The sequence below is a fragment of the Aquila chrysaetos genome, chromosome 2 (assembly GCF_900496995.4).
Source record: "Aquila chrysaetos chrysaetos chromosome 2, bAquChr1.4, whole genome shotgun sequence".
Lineage (NCBI taxonomy): Eukaryota > Metazoa > Chordata > Aves > Accipitriformes > Accipitridae > Aquila > Aquila chrysaetos.
In genome coordinates this window covers 9138999-9158490 of record NC_044005.1, presented here as the reverse complement: position 1 = coordinate 9158490, position 19492 = coordinate 9138999, and the positions used below count along the sequence as shown (strand labels likewise).

Here is a 19492-nt window from a genome sequence, read left to right as displayed (position 1 = left end):
GGTGTTTCTGAAAACAGAGAAGAATTTGTCGCAGTATGCAAAATAATGATACTGGTGATTCCTTCCAGATATCTGCGATTGGTTGATAGATGTACATGGGCTCAGGCAAAGAAAGCCTTGATACTTGAAGGCTGGAAGTCTAAAAGCTCCAGGGGATCCCCAGAGCTTTGCCCTGTGCTGCGAAGGGGTCCCAGCGTCAAGGGTGCAGAGCTGACGAACCACAGGCATCGAAGAGCCTCGTCTGTGGGCTCTGCAGCTCATGTTTTACGAAAACATGGGAAGATTGGGGCTCAGACCCCTGCCAAAGCCCCACAGTGTGAGCAGACTGCTCAGCCAGCTCACGTTAACCTCGGAAATGCCAGTAAGTGCTGCAGTGGCTACCATCACTTTCACATGTATCTGGGTGCTGGCCTGAATACGCTGCCTGTAGGTTAGCAGGCTTAGTGACCGAAGCATGCTAAATGATTTCGAGATAGGTATTTTGAAATAGTTCTAGTGCTCTGATGCTGAACAAGGCAGGTCCAACAGGGCCCGTGTTTCTTGGGCTGCTTAGGGTATTTATTTATAAATAAAGGGTATTTCCCCCCCCCCTTGAAGCATGGGGTCTAGTTTTTTTACTGAGAAACTTGCTTTTCACCCCCAGCAGTGCTGGTGGAGATGCCAATTGGTAGCACTCGTGCAATGAAAGCGTTAGGCTGAACATCTCCCGCATTGCCGGTGCCAGAGGAGCGAGCCTTCGATGCCTGTTACTTGCACAAGTCGCCCTTAAAAGGTAACCTGTCCCCTCTCAACATTCACCTGCAAATGTTCAGATTTTACCTCTTCCACCTTGAATTTTTGGGTGGCCGGGGGAGAGCAATGCCAGCAGTTGCCTGCTGGCTGCCCAGGAGGTGATGCTGATGGCCGGGCTGTGCTCACCCCATCTCCACACGGTAAAAAAAAGCCCCTTCAGCTCCTTTTACCTTCTGCACAGACTGTGGTTACAACACGTGTCTTCAGCCATCTGGCTACAGCAGCCATTCGGGCAGGCTCTTTGCTCGCATGTCGTCTGTCGAATCACTGCAAAATCGGGCGGCAGCAGCAGGCAGGGGGTGCGGAAGGGCTGACAGCCCGCCCGTGGGTGCAGTGCCCCTCACCGGAGGGGTTTGGGACATGTATGCGCATTGAGAAGGTTAAAAGGGGAAAATAAATTTGCTGTCAGGATGTAAACCTGAAGCAGTGACTGTGGTTAAAAATAAAGCCATGAAATACAGCTTTGTAGAGCGTAAGGCTGATGCTGAGTAGTTTTCTAGTATTTTGGAGGCAGAAGGTATAAATCCTATGTAAGTGAAGCCTTCACAAGTGCGGTGAAAAGTGATCTCAGCATATGCAATTCAGCATCGTTGAATGGGACCGTGAGCTATCGATGGCCAAGGCGGGAGGTTTCTTCTTGGCCTGTCAAAGCCCTCCCACGGCAATCTGCCAACAGCAGGTCGTGCCATACCGCTGCAATCACCTTCAGCTTCGCTGTTGAATAAAACCCAGCCTTTTCTTTCCCCCTCTTGCCATGGTATGCCAAAAAAGACTGCAATTGAGTGGGCTTCCCAGCAGTCGAGCACTAGGACAATATATTCTGAGCAGTAAGAAATCAGGAGGAAAAAGGTAATGAAGATGGATCTGGCCTAAATTACACACCAGTTAGATATTTACAACCAGAGCTGTGTCAGGACTGAATTCCCCAAGATGCAATCGCAGCATTTACAGGATTTGCATGTTTCATTAAGAAAAAGTAATGACACAACTTCAAAAGCAGCCTAAGAGAGGAAATGTTTCCACTAACTATTCTAAACCAGACGCTGCACCCTCAGAACAAAGGTGCAGCAAAGCTCAAAACCTTGTCTGCTGAATTAGGCTGGTTTTCACCTGAGCCGAAATGCCCCTGGGAAGCTCTGCAGGGCTCCGGGCAGCCCGCGCGTGGCTTTACCCTCCCGGGATGCATAGGGCAATGCTGCTAAAGGCTTCCAGCAGCAGTCGGGCAAATTTTAGTCCACGTTAACCCTCCTGTTACCGGGACAAACGGCATAAGAAAATGTTGTGTAAAGCCCCTGTCCCTCCCGGCGCTGGATTTGCAACCCACCGGTTGCGGGATGTGAAGCCAGCTGTAGGCACCGCGGCAGGGAAACCAGGGCCGGGAGCCGTGGAGGGTGACGCCGGGGAAGAAACGCGACGGCAGCCGGCAGAAGCGCGGTGTCAGCCGTCGAGCCAGGCCTCCGTGGGGCCGCTGCCAGCCGCTGCCAAGCTCCAGCCGAAAGCGCCGGGGCGGGAGGTTGACGTTCAGCGTCACCCCCTTTTCCCCGCAGCCATCCCGGGAGGGACCCGCTCCGGCAGCGGTCGCCTCATCCAGCCCGCAGCAACGCCGGACCCAGCAGAGCAGGCGCCGAAGCCTGTCATTAGGGGCCGAGCATCCCCTACGAGCCTCTGTTTATCCCGGCGGTGTGGTCGCGAGCCGCTTACTCATCGCTTTAATGAGCAGGGTGCAGGTGTGCATTCCTGTTGTGCCTGTTGCACACGCCTGCCGGCCCCGCGCTGGCGAGCCAGCCGGTCCCCCAGCCCGCTGCGTCGTGCCCGCAGGCTCGCGGCTGCCCTACAAACTTCAGGGAGATTCGGGACGAGAGGCTTTCCGCGCTTCGGCCTTCCCTGCCTCGCTCCGGCTAAGCAAACGAAATGCAAATTCGGTCGCAGGCTGCCCGGGCCGCGACGAAGCGTCGCGCGGCGTCCGCCCGCGCTGCACCGGCAACGCCCGACGCCTTCGTGCAGCGGCAGTCTGGGGGAGCTTTTGGCAGGCAGAAAGCAAGCGGTTGAGGCTGCTGGCAGGAGCAAGGGGATGCATCGCTCCTCCTCCCCGGTGGGGATGCTCCGCAGCGCCGGAGGAGTGGGAGCGCTTGCGCTTCCCACCCAGCCGCCGCCTCGCCGGTCTCGCATCACACGGAGCCGTCGCAGCACGGAGCCTTGACGCACCGGCACCTCAGCCTCGTGTCTTCGTTGAAACGGCGAACGGCGAGCGCAAACGTGAGGCGGATGACTGTCGTTAGGTCGCAGAGCTGACATCCCTCGCAAGATGAAAATTTGCTCTCCGGGACAACGGCAAAGCGACGCTCGGTGTGTCCCCGCACCGGTAAGGACGTGGCGCTGGAAGGGCAGCACCTGAACGGACACCGGTACCTGCAGAAGGGGCACCCACCTTGGCGGGGGGGCGTCTCCTCTTCCAGATTAAAGAGGTTGGAAAGGACGATCTCTGCTAGGTCTGACTGAAGGACTGATGGGGTGACTGCCAGTCAGCTCTAGCTGCGGATGATACTTTCATCTTAGCAATCTGAATTGCAAAACATGTTTTCCTAATGTCTCCCCCCCCTCCTTTTGTATCCAGCATGTTTGTCAGTTTTTATGTAACAAAACCTATTTTAAAATGCTGGGTTTGGGTATTTAAGCTGAAATCCACTTTCCAGCTAAATGGACTTTCACCACGCTGCAGAAAAAAATCCCATCGCTTAGCACAGAAGAACTGCACTCTTCACAATTCTCTGCAAAAAGAAAAAAATGTGAAAGTTGTGCCTGCTAAAAAATGTTAACCTATATGGTTGCTTAAATAGCTGTATAAGAAATAACATCCTCTGATTAGTTCAAAAAAAAAAAATCACATTTAATGTAAAGATTTTATCTGGTTGCAAATGAAAGTATTTCATTATTTTAATACCATCCAACAAGAGCTAACAAGAACCATTTCTCTGGGAAATAAAACTGCCGATGTAAAATAATATTAAAGCAAATTATTTAAATCAATCTGTTCTCTTGGATCATTTCATCATTTTCAGTTACTCATGTTGAATCCCTGTATTTATAAGACAGGCATTATTAGGGCTTCACTACCCCTAACACATGGGTCCATCAGCAGGGACCAGCTTCCATCCATCCCAAGCACAGAACAGGATTCCCATGTATTTCATGTTTACTCAATTTCTTACATGCATTTGTGGAAAAAAAAACCCAAACCAAAAAAAACCCCCCAGCTTCTGGATTTTCATTTTTATACATAAGGACACATATGAAAATGTCCATCATTTATGCAGGGACTGCATCTTTGATTCAAATGCTAGATTCCTGGCTGCTGTAGATTTGGTCCTTTGAAGCATACAGAGCTGCAGCGACCTTCAGCAGCTGGAGGTCTGGCCCTAAGCAACCTGCGCATTTCTAATGCACTTTTGGTCTCCCAGGGCAGGAAAGAAAACGCAACATTTGTTTGTGCCATCATTGTCTACCAGCAATTTCCACAAGGAACTTTTCAGTGGACACACTTGCTTTCTGCTGCAAAGCAACCACTTCCATAATCGAGAGGGGCAGCAAGCAACGAACTCCTGGATAAGGAGCCAGACGGCCCAAAAGAAATCTGAATGGGGCTATTAAGAAACCAAGGTGATGTATCATTCCGGTTTATTTCAGCTGTTGGTGAGGAACGCGGTCCTGAAGCCAGGCCACCCTTTGGTGCTCTGGCACAACCACGCAGTCACATCCTCACAGGTTTCCCGGCCCGGTACTCCTTCGCAATAGTAAATTTATCATTCCTTCTCCGAAAGAATAAATGTTTTATTAATGTTCAACTCTCTAATCATAATGAAGGAGTAGGGAGTCTTAATTAAGTCATTAGCAGCTGTTACGAGTCTATATTTTGTTCTGTAAACCTGACAGAATAAATAGTATTAATACTATAAAAAATGTATAACTTTTTTCCATATTTTCTGTATGTTACAAAGTGCCTCCAGAAATTACATGAAAGATGTTATGCAAAAAAAAATTATCAGGGTGTGGGGCCCATTTGAGCCATAACAGAAAGTGCCGAAGCACCGAACTTGCTGCTCCCCCTCCCAAGGTGCCGGCCTTGCCGCGGACCCCATCAGCACCAAACTGTGTGCCTGGAAATAGCAACCCGGAGCCTTGGGAGCAGAAAGTATGAACCAGCAGCTCGCAGGGAAAACCAAACCAACCACGTGGGATGGGCAAGAGCTGTGCCGCTCCACGCGCAGCGGGGTTTGACCCCGGTCTGTCTGCAGAGCCCCAAACATTTTCCTCTGGTGGTACAGAGCATTTGATAGGTAATTTAACTGTTGGGCAGCAGGACGGCTCTTCTTAGCCACTGGAGATTTGTGATCCTTCACAAATAGCTTATAGCAGCCCCTGGGCAGCCAGGACTCTGCGGTGGAAATGACTGGCCAGCAACCGAAAGGAAACCTTATAAAAAGAGCACAGGAGGAGCAAGCCTCCAAAGAATTCAGGTCTGCTACCAACTTCAGGATCTCTTTCTGCTCACCGTATGGCTGCCTAAGAAAGCTGGACACAATGGAGCACCACTGTGAGTTTATCCTTTCATGTATAAATCTCTCCATAGCTGCCCACTCAATCACAAGGCAAGAAAACAACAGGTACATTCAACTTTAATGAAATAATCGTCAGTTATATGTACAGCTATAACAGAGGGAAAACCAGCTACAGAAAGGATGCAAACACAACCCTGGACGTGGAGCAACAGTCGCAGGGGCCGGGCTGGACCAAAGCATTTCTACCATTCTTCTCCTCTTTTGAAGACGTGTTTTGCCTAAAAGGCAATACTGAAATACAGGAAATCCTCCCGAAACTGCCTAGCAGCCTGACAGAAAATGACAGCCTGGCCCCACGGGGTCATTTTGTGTTTCTTTACCAGAGCCCCCACATCCTCCTCTGCAGCTGACACCAGCGGGGTCCCGCAGAGATGCTGCGGCCCTTCGCTCGGCGCTGACCTGCCGCGGTGCCCGGTGAAATCCCATAAGCAACCTCCAGCATCAGTACGGCTCTTCTCGGGGTGCTGCAGCAGCAGCTCCCAAGGTACATATAAAAGTCCTTAAAAAGTCCCTCTCAAAACTATGGCAAAATACCTGGAAGGACCAGTATGAAGTACAAAGCCATTAAAATTGTACACGTTGAATTACTGATACCTGATAACTTATTAATTAAACTCACTGAAAAAGACGACGCTTTTTTTTTAACATCCTCTGATTTTTCTTAAGTTTTACTTGCACGGAAACAAGCTGTGGCACTCACTGCTCACAGTACTCTCGTAACAACGGAGATGCTTTATCAAAGTTTAAAACGAGGTTGCGCACTAGGTACTAGGAAAGTTTACAGCCCTTGTATTTTAACAGGAATCCAAATTCTATGCTGGGAAGGGAAATCTCAGCGCACTGCCTATGGTCAGTAAGCAATTGCCAAGCAAGGCTGCTATTTCTGTATCGGCTGAGAAATACGCAGCAGAATTTTCTCAGAAGAACAGGCTGACTTGCCTGCAGCTGTAAGTAAATCCCAGCCACGCAGATGCAATCCCAAATTATTAAAAGGCCCCTTTCTCCTGGAGAGCTGGTAGTTAGAGGCGATGCTCGCACACACACGCTATGCTGGCGCAACCCCCCTCGGAGCAGGGCAGTTCGTGGGTTTTGACAGCGACCGGCCTTGTCCAGGCATTTTACGGCCACGTCCCCAGGCCCTCACGTCTAGATTTTTTCCCTGAGGACTTTGGTAAGATCACTCCGGCATTTCCCTGCATGTTTCCGAGCAAGCTACATGGCGTGCCGGAGCCAGCCGGAGCCCGGCAGCAGTGAGCCGGGCGTAATGCACATTTCCCAAGGGATAAGCCAGGGCTGGCTGAAGTCAGGCAGGCTTTGCAGCGAGGGGGGGGGCCGTGTGGGACAGGCTGCCGCCAGCACCCAGGGACGCCAGCGGCGCTCAGACCGAATCAAAGCAATTCCAGCGCCGGCAGCACATCGCAGCTACCCAAACTATGTCAACACCGAGGCAATAGTTGACTGCTAACACGCATGCAGCTCACTGCTATTTATATCACATGCCATATATCAAAAATATGCTACATCCGAGGACAGCTTCACCACGACATCGTGACTGGGACGGAGGAAGGTGAAGGAAGGAGAGGGGCTGCCCGCAGCAGGCACGCTCCCGCCCAGCCCGCGCCGCCGACGCTGCTGGGAATTTTGCCCGTCGAGCTTAATGGTGCGAGAACGGCCCCCCGGCAAACGAAGCGCTGTCGTTTTCTTGGCATTCGCGCAGCCCGGGGTCAGCGAGGCGAGCGGCTGATGCTGTGCTTTAACGTGTCTGGAAATGCACAGGCTGCTTGTGACGGGGGAAGAGGCCAAATGAAAAACACCGCTCGCTGCAACCATCCGGCTTCATGCGATGCGACAGCAGGGGTGACCACTGTTTCTGGCATCTGTACGTAGGGAGTAGCTGTTTGCAATACTAAATACCGGCCTGAGCCTGTTCGGCATTGACATCTTCACGTTAACATTGCAGTCACTTCACCCTCCCTCGTCTCCGCCGAACCCCAAGGCAAACCTCCAGCCGCATCCGACGTGCCCCGAATCCAGCCCAGCAGTGGGTCGGGCACTCGCCGCCTCTCGGGACCTTTCGCTAAACCCACGGTACACACAGATCTACAGCATGAAGAGCCGGGAAACCTGGCACGGGTGACGGCAGAAACGTGGCCTTGACATACAGATGCCAATAAATGAAAAGACAGTCGCTGCAACGCCTTCATTTTTCCGCAGCTGCGGTCGACGGCACTGTCTGAAGCCCCAGCCCCAGGGGACACGCTGTACGTAGCAGGGTCTGCCCCACGTCCCAGGATCCGTTTCACACAAACACACAACTGAACGGGCATGCAGAATTAACTACACCTCGGCCCTGGGAGCCCTTCGAGCTCTCCACACACCCCCCAGGCCAAATGGAGCTTTAAATCACTCCCTGTACTCTCTTATTTCGGGGGCATCGCTGCCATCACAGAAAACTGTTGTGTTTATTCTGTTCCAGGGCCATTTCGTTGACCAGCTGCTCTATGGACGACTGAATGGCCGCCTTCACGAGGGAAGACGCGGTTTCTATGAGGAGCAATTCGTACTGCTCCCCAGTTCTGTGCCCCTGGTCGCCCGGACCCTTCTCCTCTGCCTGGGGACCGCCGCCAGCCTCGGGGCCCTCTTTTTTACCAAAATCAAAGCTCCCGCTTGATTTTTTATTCCCTTTTTGCTTATTTCGGTGCAAAACCGGGGACGGCTCGTAGGCCTGGTCAGAGTCGGTGTTGTCAGAGTCCTCAGCTTCGGTGACGGTGATGACGATGCCGACGCCAGCGCCCGTGTGTGCTTCTAATGTCACCTGATGGCTGGAGCAGCCCTGCACGCTCGCCGCATCACCTTTAAACGCCGACTGACTGAAATCCATTACAGTCTCTTCGGCTTTGAGCTCCTCAGGAAGATTTATGCTCTTTTCTGATTCATCCCCTTCAGGCAGCTCTTGGCAGGTATTAGGGATTTCCTGCAGCTCAGTGGTTTCAGGGGAGCTGTCGGGTTGATCCTTGGAAACGGGCGCTTCGGGAGCAACCTCCCCGCCTTCCACATGGACTGTGGTTTGGGGTAGGCTCCCCTCCTGCAGTTTTTCCTGGGCTGTTTCATTAACTGTCTCTGAATCGGTTATCTCCGACTGAGCGGTGTGCTCCGTATGTTCCTCTGCATCAGGTGTGGGCTCTGTCAAGGGCTCACTCTTCCCAACAGAGCTGGCACTTTCCTTCGCTGTATCCTGGTCCTCCTCCGCAGAGACCGGGCTGAAGGATTCAGACTTGTCCATCGGGGCCAAATCCTCCGGCTCTTCAATAGCTTTATTCAAAATGCCCATCACTTCGTTTGCTTGAACACTGTCCTCCGACTCCTCCACCGCTTCAGAGGGGCTGGGTTTTTTCTTGCCTCTGGAGAACCGTACACAGGGCATCTTCACCCCAGAGCTCGCCCGTTTCTTCGGGAAGCCTTGTGCACAGCCATCCTCAGCATCCATCTCCAGCTGCACTTGGGAATCGGAGGGCACCTTCTTCCGCGAGGATTTCTGCCTTCTCCGAGGTCTTGCGAGGTTTCTGATGGCTGCCCAGGCTCCTTTGGAGGATCGCGACTGAGTAGAAACTTTCACCTCCCCTTGGTCAGCGCTGATGCATTGGCTTTTCTCCTCCGAGGCTCCTTCACACACATCCTTCTCGGTCAGCCCCTTATTACAGGACTTCTTCCGCTTCTTAAAACAGAGCATGGAGGGTTTTTCTGCCTGTTCCTCCGAGGGGGAGCACGTTGCCCCTGTGCTGTGAGTCTCTGCCTCTCTTGGGCTCTCCATCTGAATTTCCTTAGCTGCCTTCACCATATTCGCTCCTTTCCTTCGTTTGTGTTATATTACCGATTTTCTGGATTAATGCATCAGACACCAGAACTGCAGAGATGCTCAAAGTGCATTTTTTCCTCAAATTGTTTTCAAAATAACGTCAGTTGCTTTTCAATGAGCGGATGTGGCAGTGAAGAGAAGTCCTGCTGAAGCTATCGCATCCGCTTTATAACTCCCACTTCGTCTTATTACTCACTTGATCACCTCTCCAAGGAATCCCGGGTAGACATGCAGTTGAACAGGCTTCTTGGCTTTACTGGCCAGAGTCACTCTCACCTCCGGAACAACCCACTTCAAGTTGTGCTCGGTCTAACAGCACGACTATTTAATTGCCAGTCTGACATTACTTTTTTTTTTTTCCCCCAAAGGATGACAAATCAAGCCAAGGGTTAACAATTTTTATTCACCCCACGGACCTGGAAAGAACTTGCACTTTCTGAGCTATCTGCAATTCCACAGGGAGCTTGATTGAAGCACCAGTAAAACCAGCAGCAGCCAGTGGCTGTTTTCTGCCCCCCAGTGACAAGGTCAGATGCTGCTTTGTCTCGCCTTTGCTTTCTGCTTCAGTTCACCTCGCAGGTTATGTGAGGTTTGCTGCGAAGCATGGCCGATGCTTCTTCCATCTTTTACCTGTAACACAACAAACAAATGATGAGACCTGTAGAGCATTTTTTTTTCAAAAAAAAAGTACTAAAAAGTTTTTTTAAAAAAATATTTCATTTTGGGAGGCAGACTGGGGCTGGAAAAGCAGTTCTACCTCTGGATGCACCATAGCAGTTTTTTCCACTAATTAGCATCAGTATCCAAAGGCAAAATGAGGCCGCCAAGATGTCAACCCAGTGATGTTTTGCTATTTTGTGTGGTAAAAGGGGACTTTTTTTTTAACTGCCCATATTATGGCAAATACATATTACACATGCACACGCATACATTTTCTTCTCCTACGGTTAGCTAAATCTTTTCCCCGCTGCTCCATATGCACTCATAGTTCCAGCTAGGGAAATTACACCCTGAGACAGCAGATATTTTTATCTTTAATGCACCATATGACAATATGCAAAAACACAGAATACAAAAAGGAGCCTTGTGGAATACAAAAGCGAAATCACATGGCAAGGAGGGAGCTTATTTATACTACGTGCATGCCTTCCATGGCAACCTCAATTAACACCGCGTGTGTTCATCAAATATATGATACTGTAAGATATATGTCACCCTTTAAAAAAAAAAAAAAAAAAAAAGCACTGCCTCAAAACATCATCAGAACATTTTTGGATATAAAGACGCAAAACCTCGTTACCGCAAACAGAGCAACTTCTCTGGGACCGGCTCAGTGACTCCGGGCAATTCTTTACACAGTATTTTGGACTCTGCTTTTAAGTAGTAAGATGATTAAAACGGGGGCTCTGGCGGGGGGCGCTCCCCCGCGGAGCAGATTTGGTGTTTTGTTTTGTTTTTTTTTTTAATTATTATTTTTTGAAAATTTTTGGTTTTTTTTTTTTTAAGGGGAAAATGAGCTAAGCTGACAGAGGCGCGTGTGGGAGAGGGGAGCCCGCCGCTGCCGGTGCCCCGAGCGGAGCCCGCCGCCCGGCTCCGCCGCAGACCCCGCCGCCCGGCAAGTTTGGGGGGGGGGGCGTTCGCGGGTACCGCCAGCACCGCCGCTCCCCCCCCCCCCCCCCCAGCCCCGTTCCCCCCGCCGCCCGGCCAAGCGGGACCCCCCGAAAGCCGAACCCCTCCGAGGGGATGAGGATGGGGGGGTGCCCCTCGGGCCGCAGAGGCCGAGCCAGGAACCCCACGCGTGTCGCCTCCCCCCGCGGATTCTCCCCCCCCCCGCGGCGGTGCCCGCCCCGCGCCCTCACCTGCCGCCCGGCTCCGCGCCCCTCCGCGCCGCTCCGCGCGGCTGCGCTGCCGCCGCCTCCCGCCGCAGCCGCGCCCCCCCCCGGGGCGGCGGGGAGGGCGCTGCCGGCAGCCCCCCGCCCCCCGCCGAGGCGGCCCGCCGCCGCCGCCAGCCCCCCGGCCCGCCCCCCCCCGCCCCGGCACCGGGTCGGCTCTGCGGGCACCTGCCCGCGGCCTCCGGAGAGCGGCTGGGGGGGGGTGTCTGGGACCCCGGCCCAGGCCTGCGTGCGGGGCAGCACCCCTCCTCTCCTCCCACAGGAAAGCATCTCTCCCTGTTTGCAAGGCAGCACCCCTTTCTTTTTGCAAGGTAGCACCCCTCCCTCTTAGGGGATAGCACCCCACTCTTCTTGCCGGGCAGCACCCCTCTTTGCAAGGCAGCACCCCTCTCCCTCTTGCAGAGTCACCTTTCTTCCCCTCGCAGGTCGTGCGCAGCAGCAGATGTGCAAACCCCAAACTACGCTCAAGGCAAAGGTCTTCCTAGGGACTGAGCTGCCGTTTTCAGTTTGGATCCCAATGGCAGCAAGATGCACTGTAAGAGAGCGGACGCGCGCCCCGGAGGAAGGGACCCCTGGCATTTGGGGATCCGGCGTTTGCCTGGCTACGTGAGAAGGAAGGGGGTCTCGCTCTTGGCGGCTGTTTTGTTTTCTCTCACCTGAAACCTTTGCAGTTTTAAGCACATACTGTTCGGGCTGCTGCAGGAGCTACACCTTCAGAGGTGGTGGCAAGGACAGCCAGTTCTTGGGTTTGAACTAATCCTTGCCCAAAATGCCAGAGAAAGCGCCTCTTTCCTATTAGACTTTTTTCTCCAAAGCAGTTGAGATCTGACTTCAGAAAAATTGCATCTCCAGCTGTTATGGTTGATGGGAGGGCCTCTGGAAAAAGGACTACCAAGTAGAGCTGATGAACTACATGAAACCATAGTTCAAGATGCCCGAATGTCCCCATTCATCTCCCCGGGGAGCTGACTGACACCCACAAACGTTTTAAGGACCTTAACTACTTCACAGCATGTTTGCACAGAAGAAACCAGGCGAAGCAGCACACTTTGAACCTGCAAGTGGCTTCCAGCATAGGCCAGCCTTAGAAAAATACAGTCTCCGCCCTCCTTAGTGTCTTCATGGAAAAAGGTACAAAATGGGTGTGTTAGGCTGAAATGTCAGCCAGTAGGGCTGAAACCTGGATCAAGCGATGACAAAGAATTGCCTTTTTAAAAGCTCCCCTATGAGCTGTGTTTGCTTGCATTCACTCAGGGTAATAATCTTCATTTGGAAACAGCTTCTCTCCCCCCAGGGTGGGCAGTGGGTTCTAATTACGATCCACTTCTGCGTTAAAGCCAAACAAGGCCCCTCACCGCGAGGAGGTTTTCCCTCATTGCAGTCGGAGGCAGGAGGGAGGAAAGCAGGCAGCGGTAACGAGGATGGCTGACGTGAGGATGGCTAATGTGTGTGCGCTGCTGTGAATCGCATTTGGAAACACCTCGCATGGAATTCAATTATTCCTGCCGCTCCAGGGGAAGATGGTAGCACCAAAGGCTATGGTGCAAGGGAAGTAAATAACAGAGTCTGCAGCAAGCAGAGGATCTGGTCAGAAGATGGATAAGCTTGAAAGATCCTGGCCCAGCTGCAGGCTCTGGTTTTCTTTCTGGGCGCACATTGAAGTGCTGGTGACGTGCAGCAAGCTAGCCAAGCAACACTTTCTCCTTTTTTTTTTTTTTGGTCCCTATCAGTAGTCAAAAAAAAAACCCCAAACCCCCAAAAACCTGTGTTATGTCTTACATGACATGATGCAGCACTCTCATTACAGCACAGCTGGGGGAACGGATGGCCATAACACCAGTTAAGGGCTCTGGACCCACAAATAGCCCACAGAGAACAAATTTGTACATAATTAGTTTTTTCTCTAGGCAACAGGAAGAGAAGACAACCTTCCAATATTTAGTTAGAAGAAATTAAGTGTCCCTTGTGTTCTATTTGCTAGGGCAAGAACTAGCTGGCATACTTGGTGGCAAAGGCGAGAGTTAAAAAAACCCAATCTATTTATATATCAGTCCTGCAAGACCTAGAATAGGGGTGCTGGAGAACTCACATTCCAATAGGTTCAAAGTGCAGGCTAGAAAAGCATTCCCCACTAACATCTAGAGATGCTTGGGGCTATTTTTTGGCCCTTACCCTTTGTTGCCACCAGTCCCACCGTGGGTAGCAAACCCTTGAACAGTTGCATGCTTGAACTGCTTCTTTGCCTCACTGCAGGAGGTGGACTAGCAACCTCTTGAACCATCTCTCTCAAGCACGTCTATGATCTCATGCTAAACTAAAAGGAGGCTAATCTTAGCATAAATTTACACTTATCCCATCTTTCATAAGCATAAAATGAAGGTGGAACGCAGAGCGCTCGCAGGAAAGCAGTGTAGCAGGGAAGATTAAATGTAGGAACTGACAGCAGACTTGGCAGCATCAGCTCTGGCAACCTGCTTCAAGGGAAGGCTTGGCCGAGGTGCCGCAGGTGCAGAGGCACTGTCAGCCCGGCACGGGGTCTGGGGCAGCGGCTGGGGAACACCCCTTCGGACCTCCTGCAAGTGGCCTGTGTGTGCTCTGGCAAACCTGGCTGCCAATAATGCCTCAGCTGAATACCATCGAAAACAAAATTTTAGGAGGCTGTGAATGCATCTCAAATGCTCTTACAACAGTTTAAGCTGTTCCGTCTGCTTCTGTGACAACCGGGTAATTTTTATATAATTATTCTCCCCTCCTGAATAACTTGAGAGATATAGATCTCTCTCTCTACACCCCCCCCCCCGCCATATATATACACAGTATCTGTGTACTACAGATGCGCCCTTACATTGGTGCACACCTACATCCCGATTCTCCCAGTTCTCACCAAAATCGGAATGCTTTTAGATTCAGTTCTGATGCAAGCAGATGGGCCTTGCAAGTCTTAGTTCAGATCTTTTGCAGTCAACTGCAAGTACCTCTCATTCACGGAATAATTCAGGTAGTTTATTTCCTATAGATGACACACATCATCTAGGAAAGAAAACAAGATTAAAAGCGCACACACACAGTGGTGCATTGCAGGCAACTTATTACTGCAATAATCACTCCTACTTGTCAATACAAGGACTGCTGCTGTGTACAGTTAATCACAGAAATAAGTTCTACTTCAGTAATCTCAGTGCATACATTAAAATCCAAAAAGCACTTAAGTATTTACCAGTTTTACTTGTATTAGTTAAAAAATTGGCAGCAACAATACTTCTATGTTACAAAATGATTTTTAGCCTGCTGACAATACCTGCTACAAGTGACTTCATCACTACTCGCGTTGTTTCTGTTCACCAATTAGCTACCTTAGGAAACGAGGCTCGTCAACGGTGTAACTGTACTTATTGTTGAGCATAAAACGGTTCAAAAGACACATTTGGTAGAAGCCACAGATATGGGCCAAAGATCCAGTCCCTACAGATCTGATATCCAGAAGTTCAGTTTCCATGAACAGTAGAATACGGTAGTCACAGCTGGGCTTTCTAAAAGGGAAATTTGACGTGGCTCAGGTGCCTGCAGGAATAATTCACAGCAGAAGCCAGGGTAAGCACTTCTGGAGAGAGATGAGAAGCAAAGGAGTTTCCTCCTTGCTCCCTCTTTTAAATGACATTTATGCAGTTTCAGAGCACAGCGGTTTCTCCCATAGTGCGAGAAGTGGAATACGGAATTCAGTATGGCAAATAGGAATATGTAGTGTACAAGACTTTCAAAGATAATATATGCTACAAAAACCCTATGGTTAAGACAATTAAGTCCCAAGACTATTTCAAACAGCTCCAGCTTTAGGATTTTTAATTATTAAAATCACGTCACTGAATCAAAAGAGGTCACTAAACCCACTGTATTCTGCTTCAGCTACAGTTAAAAAGTAGGAGGTTTGTAGAGGAAATATGCTTTAGACGCTCAGTGTCAACTAGCTTAGAACACAGCAGTTTAAAAATTATTACAGATTAAAAGTGGTTGATTCTTTAGCACTCCTTCTTCCAGTCACTTCTTGCACTATATTCTCAGTCATATCTTGTTTTGACTTAAAAAAAAACAGGCCATAGTTCCGTTTACATGACTCATCAGGTGTTCTTCTGGGAGCTAAAAAGAAAAATAAATTTAATTACTATTATGTAGTACTGCAGGCAACTTTCAGGCTGAATTATAATCAAATGTCATTTGGAAACATATGGCATAATATGAGATTGGCTTAACTCCATTATCTCAAGATGAGAAAAAGCCCAAATATTGAAAAAGCCTTCAAAAAGGCACCTACCTTTGGTTAATAATTCTTTTCAAAAGAGCCCATTTATTTCTCCTGACACTGGGTCCAAGTCTATATCATAGAAACAGGGTCTTGTAGGAAGTCCTGGCATAGTGGTCATCTGGACAACAAAAGATAAAACGTTAAAGTGGAAGCAGCACAGTTTTGTGCAGAAGATAGAATACTAAATCACTGCTGAAGACTATGATGGCAACAGCCGATGCAGCTCCTTGCACACGTACACACTGGTTGGATGACAGTCAGGTACCATTTTGAAGCATACTGTGAGAATCAGGAACTCCTGTCTCAGTAGATAGGTCTGGGGTTTTTGTTTTTCACAATGAGGATTTAGTTTGGCTTCTACCTCTGCCAGCGACTGAGCCCAAGATTTGGCAAAGTACTTAGATATCCAGCTGACCAGTTAACTGTTAGAGGAGTGTTCATGGACTTCGCCGTGGTGAGACAATAATTACTTGTGGCAGTTTCCTGGTTATTAAAATGAGGATACATGTCTTAATAGAACTTTGCCAACTCTAAAGTCTCAGCTGATTACAATTCTTTAAGAGTCTAGAACTAGAAGTGTTAAATAATTAGGAATAATTATTGTTGAGAAGAGAGTTCAGTATTATTTTTTTTTTTAACTGAGATAAAGCTTAAATAGAGATGAAGAGGTCAGTTCTCCTGACTGGAATATTTCTGAGGCATTCAAGTCAGAAGGGCTGTGCAGTGGCAGAACTGAAGCTAGCAAAACAGCTGCCAGCACTACACCTGCCTCAGGCCAGTCCTCTCCAGTTGTCCCACTGCCGAGTACCCAGCTTCAGAGCCGCAGAATGCAAGGCCAGCAGGGACTACACTTGGCCTGATTTACTAATGCAGACAACAGGATCTCCCCTTCCCTAACTCAGCATTTAGCCCAGCAGCATGTGTAGGATAACATGGATGCTTTACAAAGGTGGTCAACTCGCGACCATGCTTGGTAGTTTGTCCCAGTAGTCATTCACCCCTTTAATAAAAAATTCAAGGTCTCATTTTCTACCTGCATCATTCAGCCTCAGCTTTCACAATCAGTATTGTTATGCCTGTCTCCATTAGACTAAAGATCTCTTTGGCAACCTGGTATTTTCTCCCTGAGCAAGTATTTTGCACACTAATCAAATTACCTCCCCATCTTCCTTTTGACAATAAGCTAAGCAGCAAGGAGGCAAAGCTGTATTGGTTAGGTGTTTTCTGCAGTTCTCAAAACTGTTCGGCAAGCTTTTGGAGTCCCACCCCATTTTCCTAAGCCTTTTGCAAGTGCTAACACCAGTCCCATATGTAACATATCACTGCAGGTCTTGCATGGCTTACACAGAGGTAAAAATCACTTCCAAGTCTACTCTTTGTAATGAATTCTGGGACTGCACTAACTTTTTGTCAGAGCTGCTGCTTTCCCAAACAGACAACAGGGGGGCTATGGAGAATACGGGGGCTAGAGAGAAGACTGTCATTCCTTGTCTTTGTGTTTAGTTGTATGAATATTTTGCTCTCAAGAGCTAAGGTATTAAGAGATCCAAAGTGCCTGGAGGGGTTTTCCTGTTCTCACCATAGTCACTGCCAGTCTCTGGTCAAGCAGAGCAAGAAACTTCCTATTTATTTCTGTATCGCTGAAGAATCATAGAGCTTTGCAGATTTCCACCTACAGATTCAGAGGGCCACAGCAGGAGCTGAGACAGTGACATTCAATAGAGTAGGAGGTGCCATATTGCTGAAGATGGGCCTGACTTCACTGTTTCTTGCACTTTCTGTTTTGAAAGGAATGGTCAATTTTCCTCCTTTCCTATCCATAGGGCAGCCCACAGTGGCTGCTCGGCTATCTATTACTTAAAGGCAGTATGCTTAAACTCTGAATTTCTATGCAGTACAGGATAATTTCCAACCAGACTACTAATTTTCTGTACAAATGTCCACAATGCTTAATGCCCTCAGTTATTTTCAGAGCTGAAGAAATGAATTTTTCCTCCATTATCCTCCACCCCTTCAATACCACATGTGCTGAAAAAGGAGACAGAGCAATTCCCACTATTTATGTGAAAAAATTAGACCACATGGATATCATCACTCCCCTTGCAAGATTTCAAATAAAACCAATACCAACTAAGAATGTATTATTTATTGCACTTGTGGAACTTCCAAAAAATGCCATTTAGGAACTAAAAAAACCAGAGCTGAATAAGCAATTTGTTTTCAATTCATCAGCAGCACCAGAAAAGAAACCCAACCAATTTGAGCCCAACAATTTATTTCGCTTCATTATCTTTCATGCTCAAAGTTAAATCTAGATAATCTTTGAAATTATATTTCCTTTAAAACCTCAAAGTATTTCATTAAAGTACAACCACTCCAACTTTGAGCCAGAAAGGGAAAAACCCAGAACTCAGAAGCTGAGAAAAAATAAAATGTGACATACCTTTGTGATTAACTTCAGATAACAAGAATACGCATGTACCGGTGATTAATTTCACCTCAAATCTCTCATAAAAGCTTCTGCATAGAGCTACATATTTGCTGTATTTTCAGCTCACAGTTCAATGGTGGCTGCCAAAAATTTATTCTGAGGCTAAGACACCTCCTGCTGAATGGGTTTAAAATAGCGATCTGATTCAAAATGCCCTGGATTGCTTCTCAAAAGGACATCCCTTCCCTGGCTTTGTAGACACCACAGAAGAGTGATCTTCATGTCCCTAACCAGAAGACTTACTGTTAATTCTGGCAGAATTAACACCATGATTTACTACATGTCCAAGAAAACATTAGGAATCTGGGAAGGGAGCAGAAAGGAAAGAGTCCAACTTCACAGAAGCTGAAGACATCAGAAAAAGAGCCAAAATGTTAGTTTTAGATGTCTGAAAATATCTTTCTCTTGTGTAGCTCATTAATGCTGTGTACCTTTTCCTTCTCCAGTGCTTATAAAAAAAATATAAAATAAATTGTTGTTTGGATTAAATCTTGGCTTGCAAAAAAATGCTGTTAATAACAGGAACAAGCATGCTATCTTTAAAAAGATGGATGAGCCAGACTTTAATCAGGATGTGGTTATTTTATTTGTGTTGCGTGATCTGGAAACCCTTACCTACCTTTTTTTTTTTTTTTTTTTTTTTTTTAAGAATTAAAAGAAAAAGATATCCAATATTTGGCTTTATCTAGCATTTGAAGGAAGAAGGGATCCAACTCTTAAATCAGCAAATTTCATCATCTGAGCAATGCACCCCTAATGCTTTTGAAAGCTTATTAAAACAAACATGTTGCCATGAAGACTTCAGAAAAAGGTTCAGGCCCAAAAACCAAGAGAGAGACAGAGCTGCTCGCTCCAACTACTCCATCCCCTAAAATAACCTAATGTTACTCAACATTTGCTCAGAAGAGATTCCCCAGGTAAGATTTCCAGTGGATCCTTTCACCCTAACATTCTTTCTTTGGATGCAAACCTGAACATTAGCTCATTTTGCAGGTAGCTTCTCCTTCTGCCAAGCAATTAATATCAAAGCTATTCCAGGATCCTGTTTCCATTGTAGCTACTCTCTTTCCTCTCAGCTGACGTTATGCCAATCTTGTCAAAGAACAGAAACTAAAAACTCAAGGGCATAGTGAAATGAATTGTTGGAACTGATGCAGGCTGAATAGCAAACAGATGGTCAGCAAAACCATGAGAACCAAATGGGAGGGGAGACTGATAAATGATTAATAATACAGGTCAGCTTCACTTTGGAGGTGTCTCACCAAAAGTTGTTTGCCTTGTAAGCTTTGGAGGAGTTGTCTTGTTCTACCCTGACCTGCAGGTGTACACAGACTTCACCTGCAATACTGCAAAGTGCTTTCATCAGGAACGCAAAGTCACAATGGCAATTAGGTGGGCCAAAGATTTCTCCCATACTCTCTACCAGACTGCCACTCCCAGAATTGACTAGCTACAGAACTCACCCTTTCCTCAAAATCCAGGAAGACAGAGATGTGGGGACCTGAGGAGTACACGGGGGGCTTGCTAAGTATTCAAATGGTCAGA

The 19492-nt window shown here is 48.4% G+C and overlaps 2 protein-coding genes across 2 annotated transcripts in view; both read right to left on the bottom strand.

Annotated features, from left to right (window-relative positions):
* Positions 1 to 5449: 5449 nt before the first annotated feature.
* On the bottom strand, positions 5450 to 11174 carry AKAP5 (A-kinase anchoring protein 5). Its single transcript, XM_030033939.2, has 2 exons — positions 11124 to 11174; positions 5450 to 9894 (listed from the first exon to the last, which is right to left on the bottom strand). Exon 2 carries the CDS (start codon positions 9244 to 9246, stop codon positions 7852 to 7854), a length of 1395 nt encoding a protein of 464 aa, XP_029889799.1. The 5' UTR covers positions 9247 to 9894; positions 11124 to 11174; the 3' UTR covers positions 5450 to 7851.
* Positions 11175 to 14137: 2963 nt separating this feature from the next.
* Positions 14138 to 19492, bottom strand: part of MTHFD1 (methylenetetrahydrofolate dehydrogenase, cyclohydrolase and formyltetrahydrofolate synthetase 1) — a 42560-nt gene continuing 37205 nt past the window's right edge. Inside the window, exons 27-28 of the mRNA XM_030033920.2 lie at positions 15466 to 15574; positions 14138 to 15290 (exon numbers count right to left, since the gene is read on the bottom strand). Of these exons, the coding sequence (XP_029889780.1) occupies positions 15485 to 15574 (90 nt within the window). The 3' untranslated portion in view covers positions 14138 to 15290; positions 15466 to 15484. The remainder of the gene's footprint in view (positions 15291 to 15465; positions 15575 to 19492) is intronic.

Bases quoted from the DNA above. Each gene is read 5' to 3' on its own strand.
- AKAP5 (XM_030033939.2), bottom strand. From the start codon at position 9,246: ATGGTGAAGGCAGCTAAGGAAATTCAGATGGAGAGCCCAAGAGAGGCA.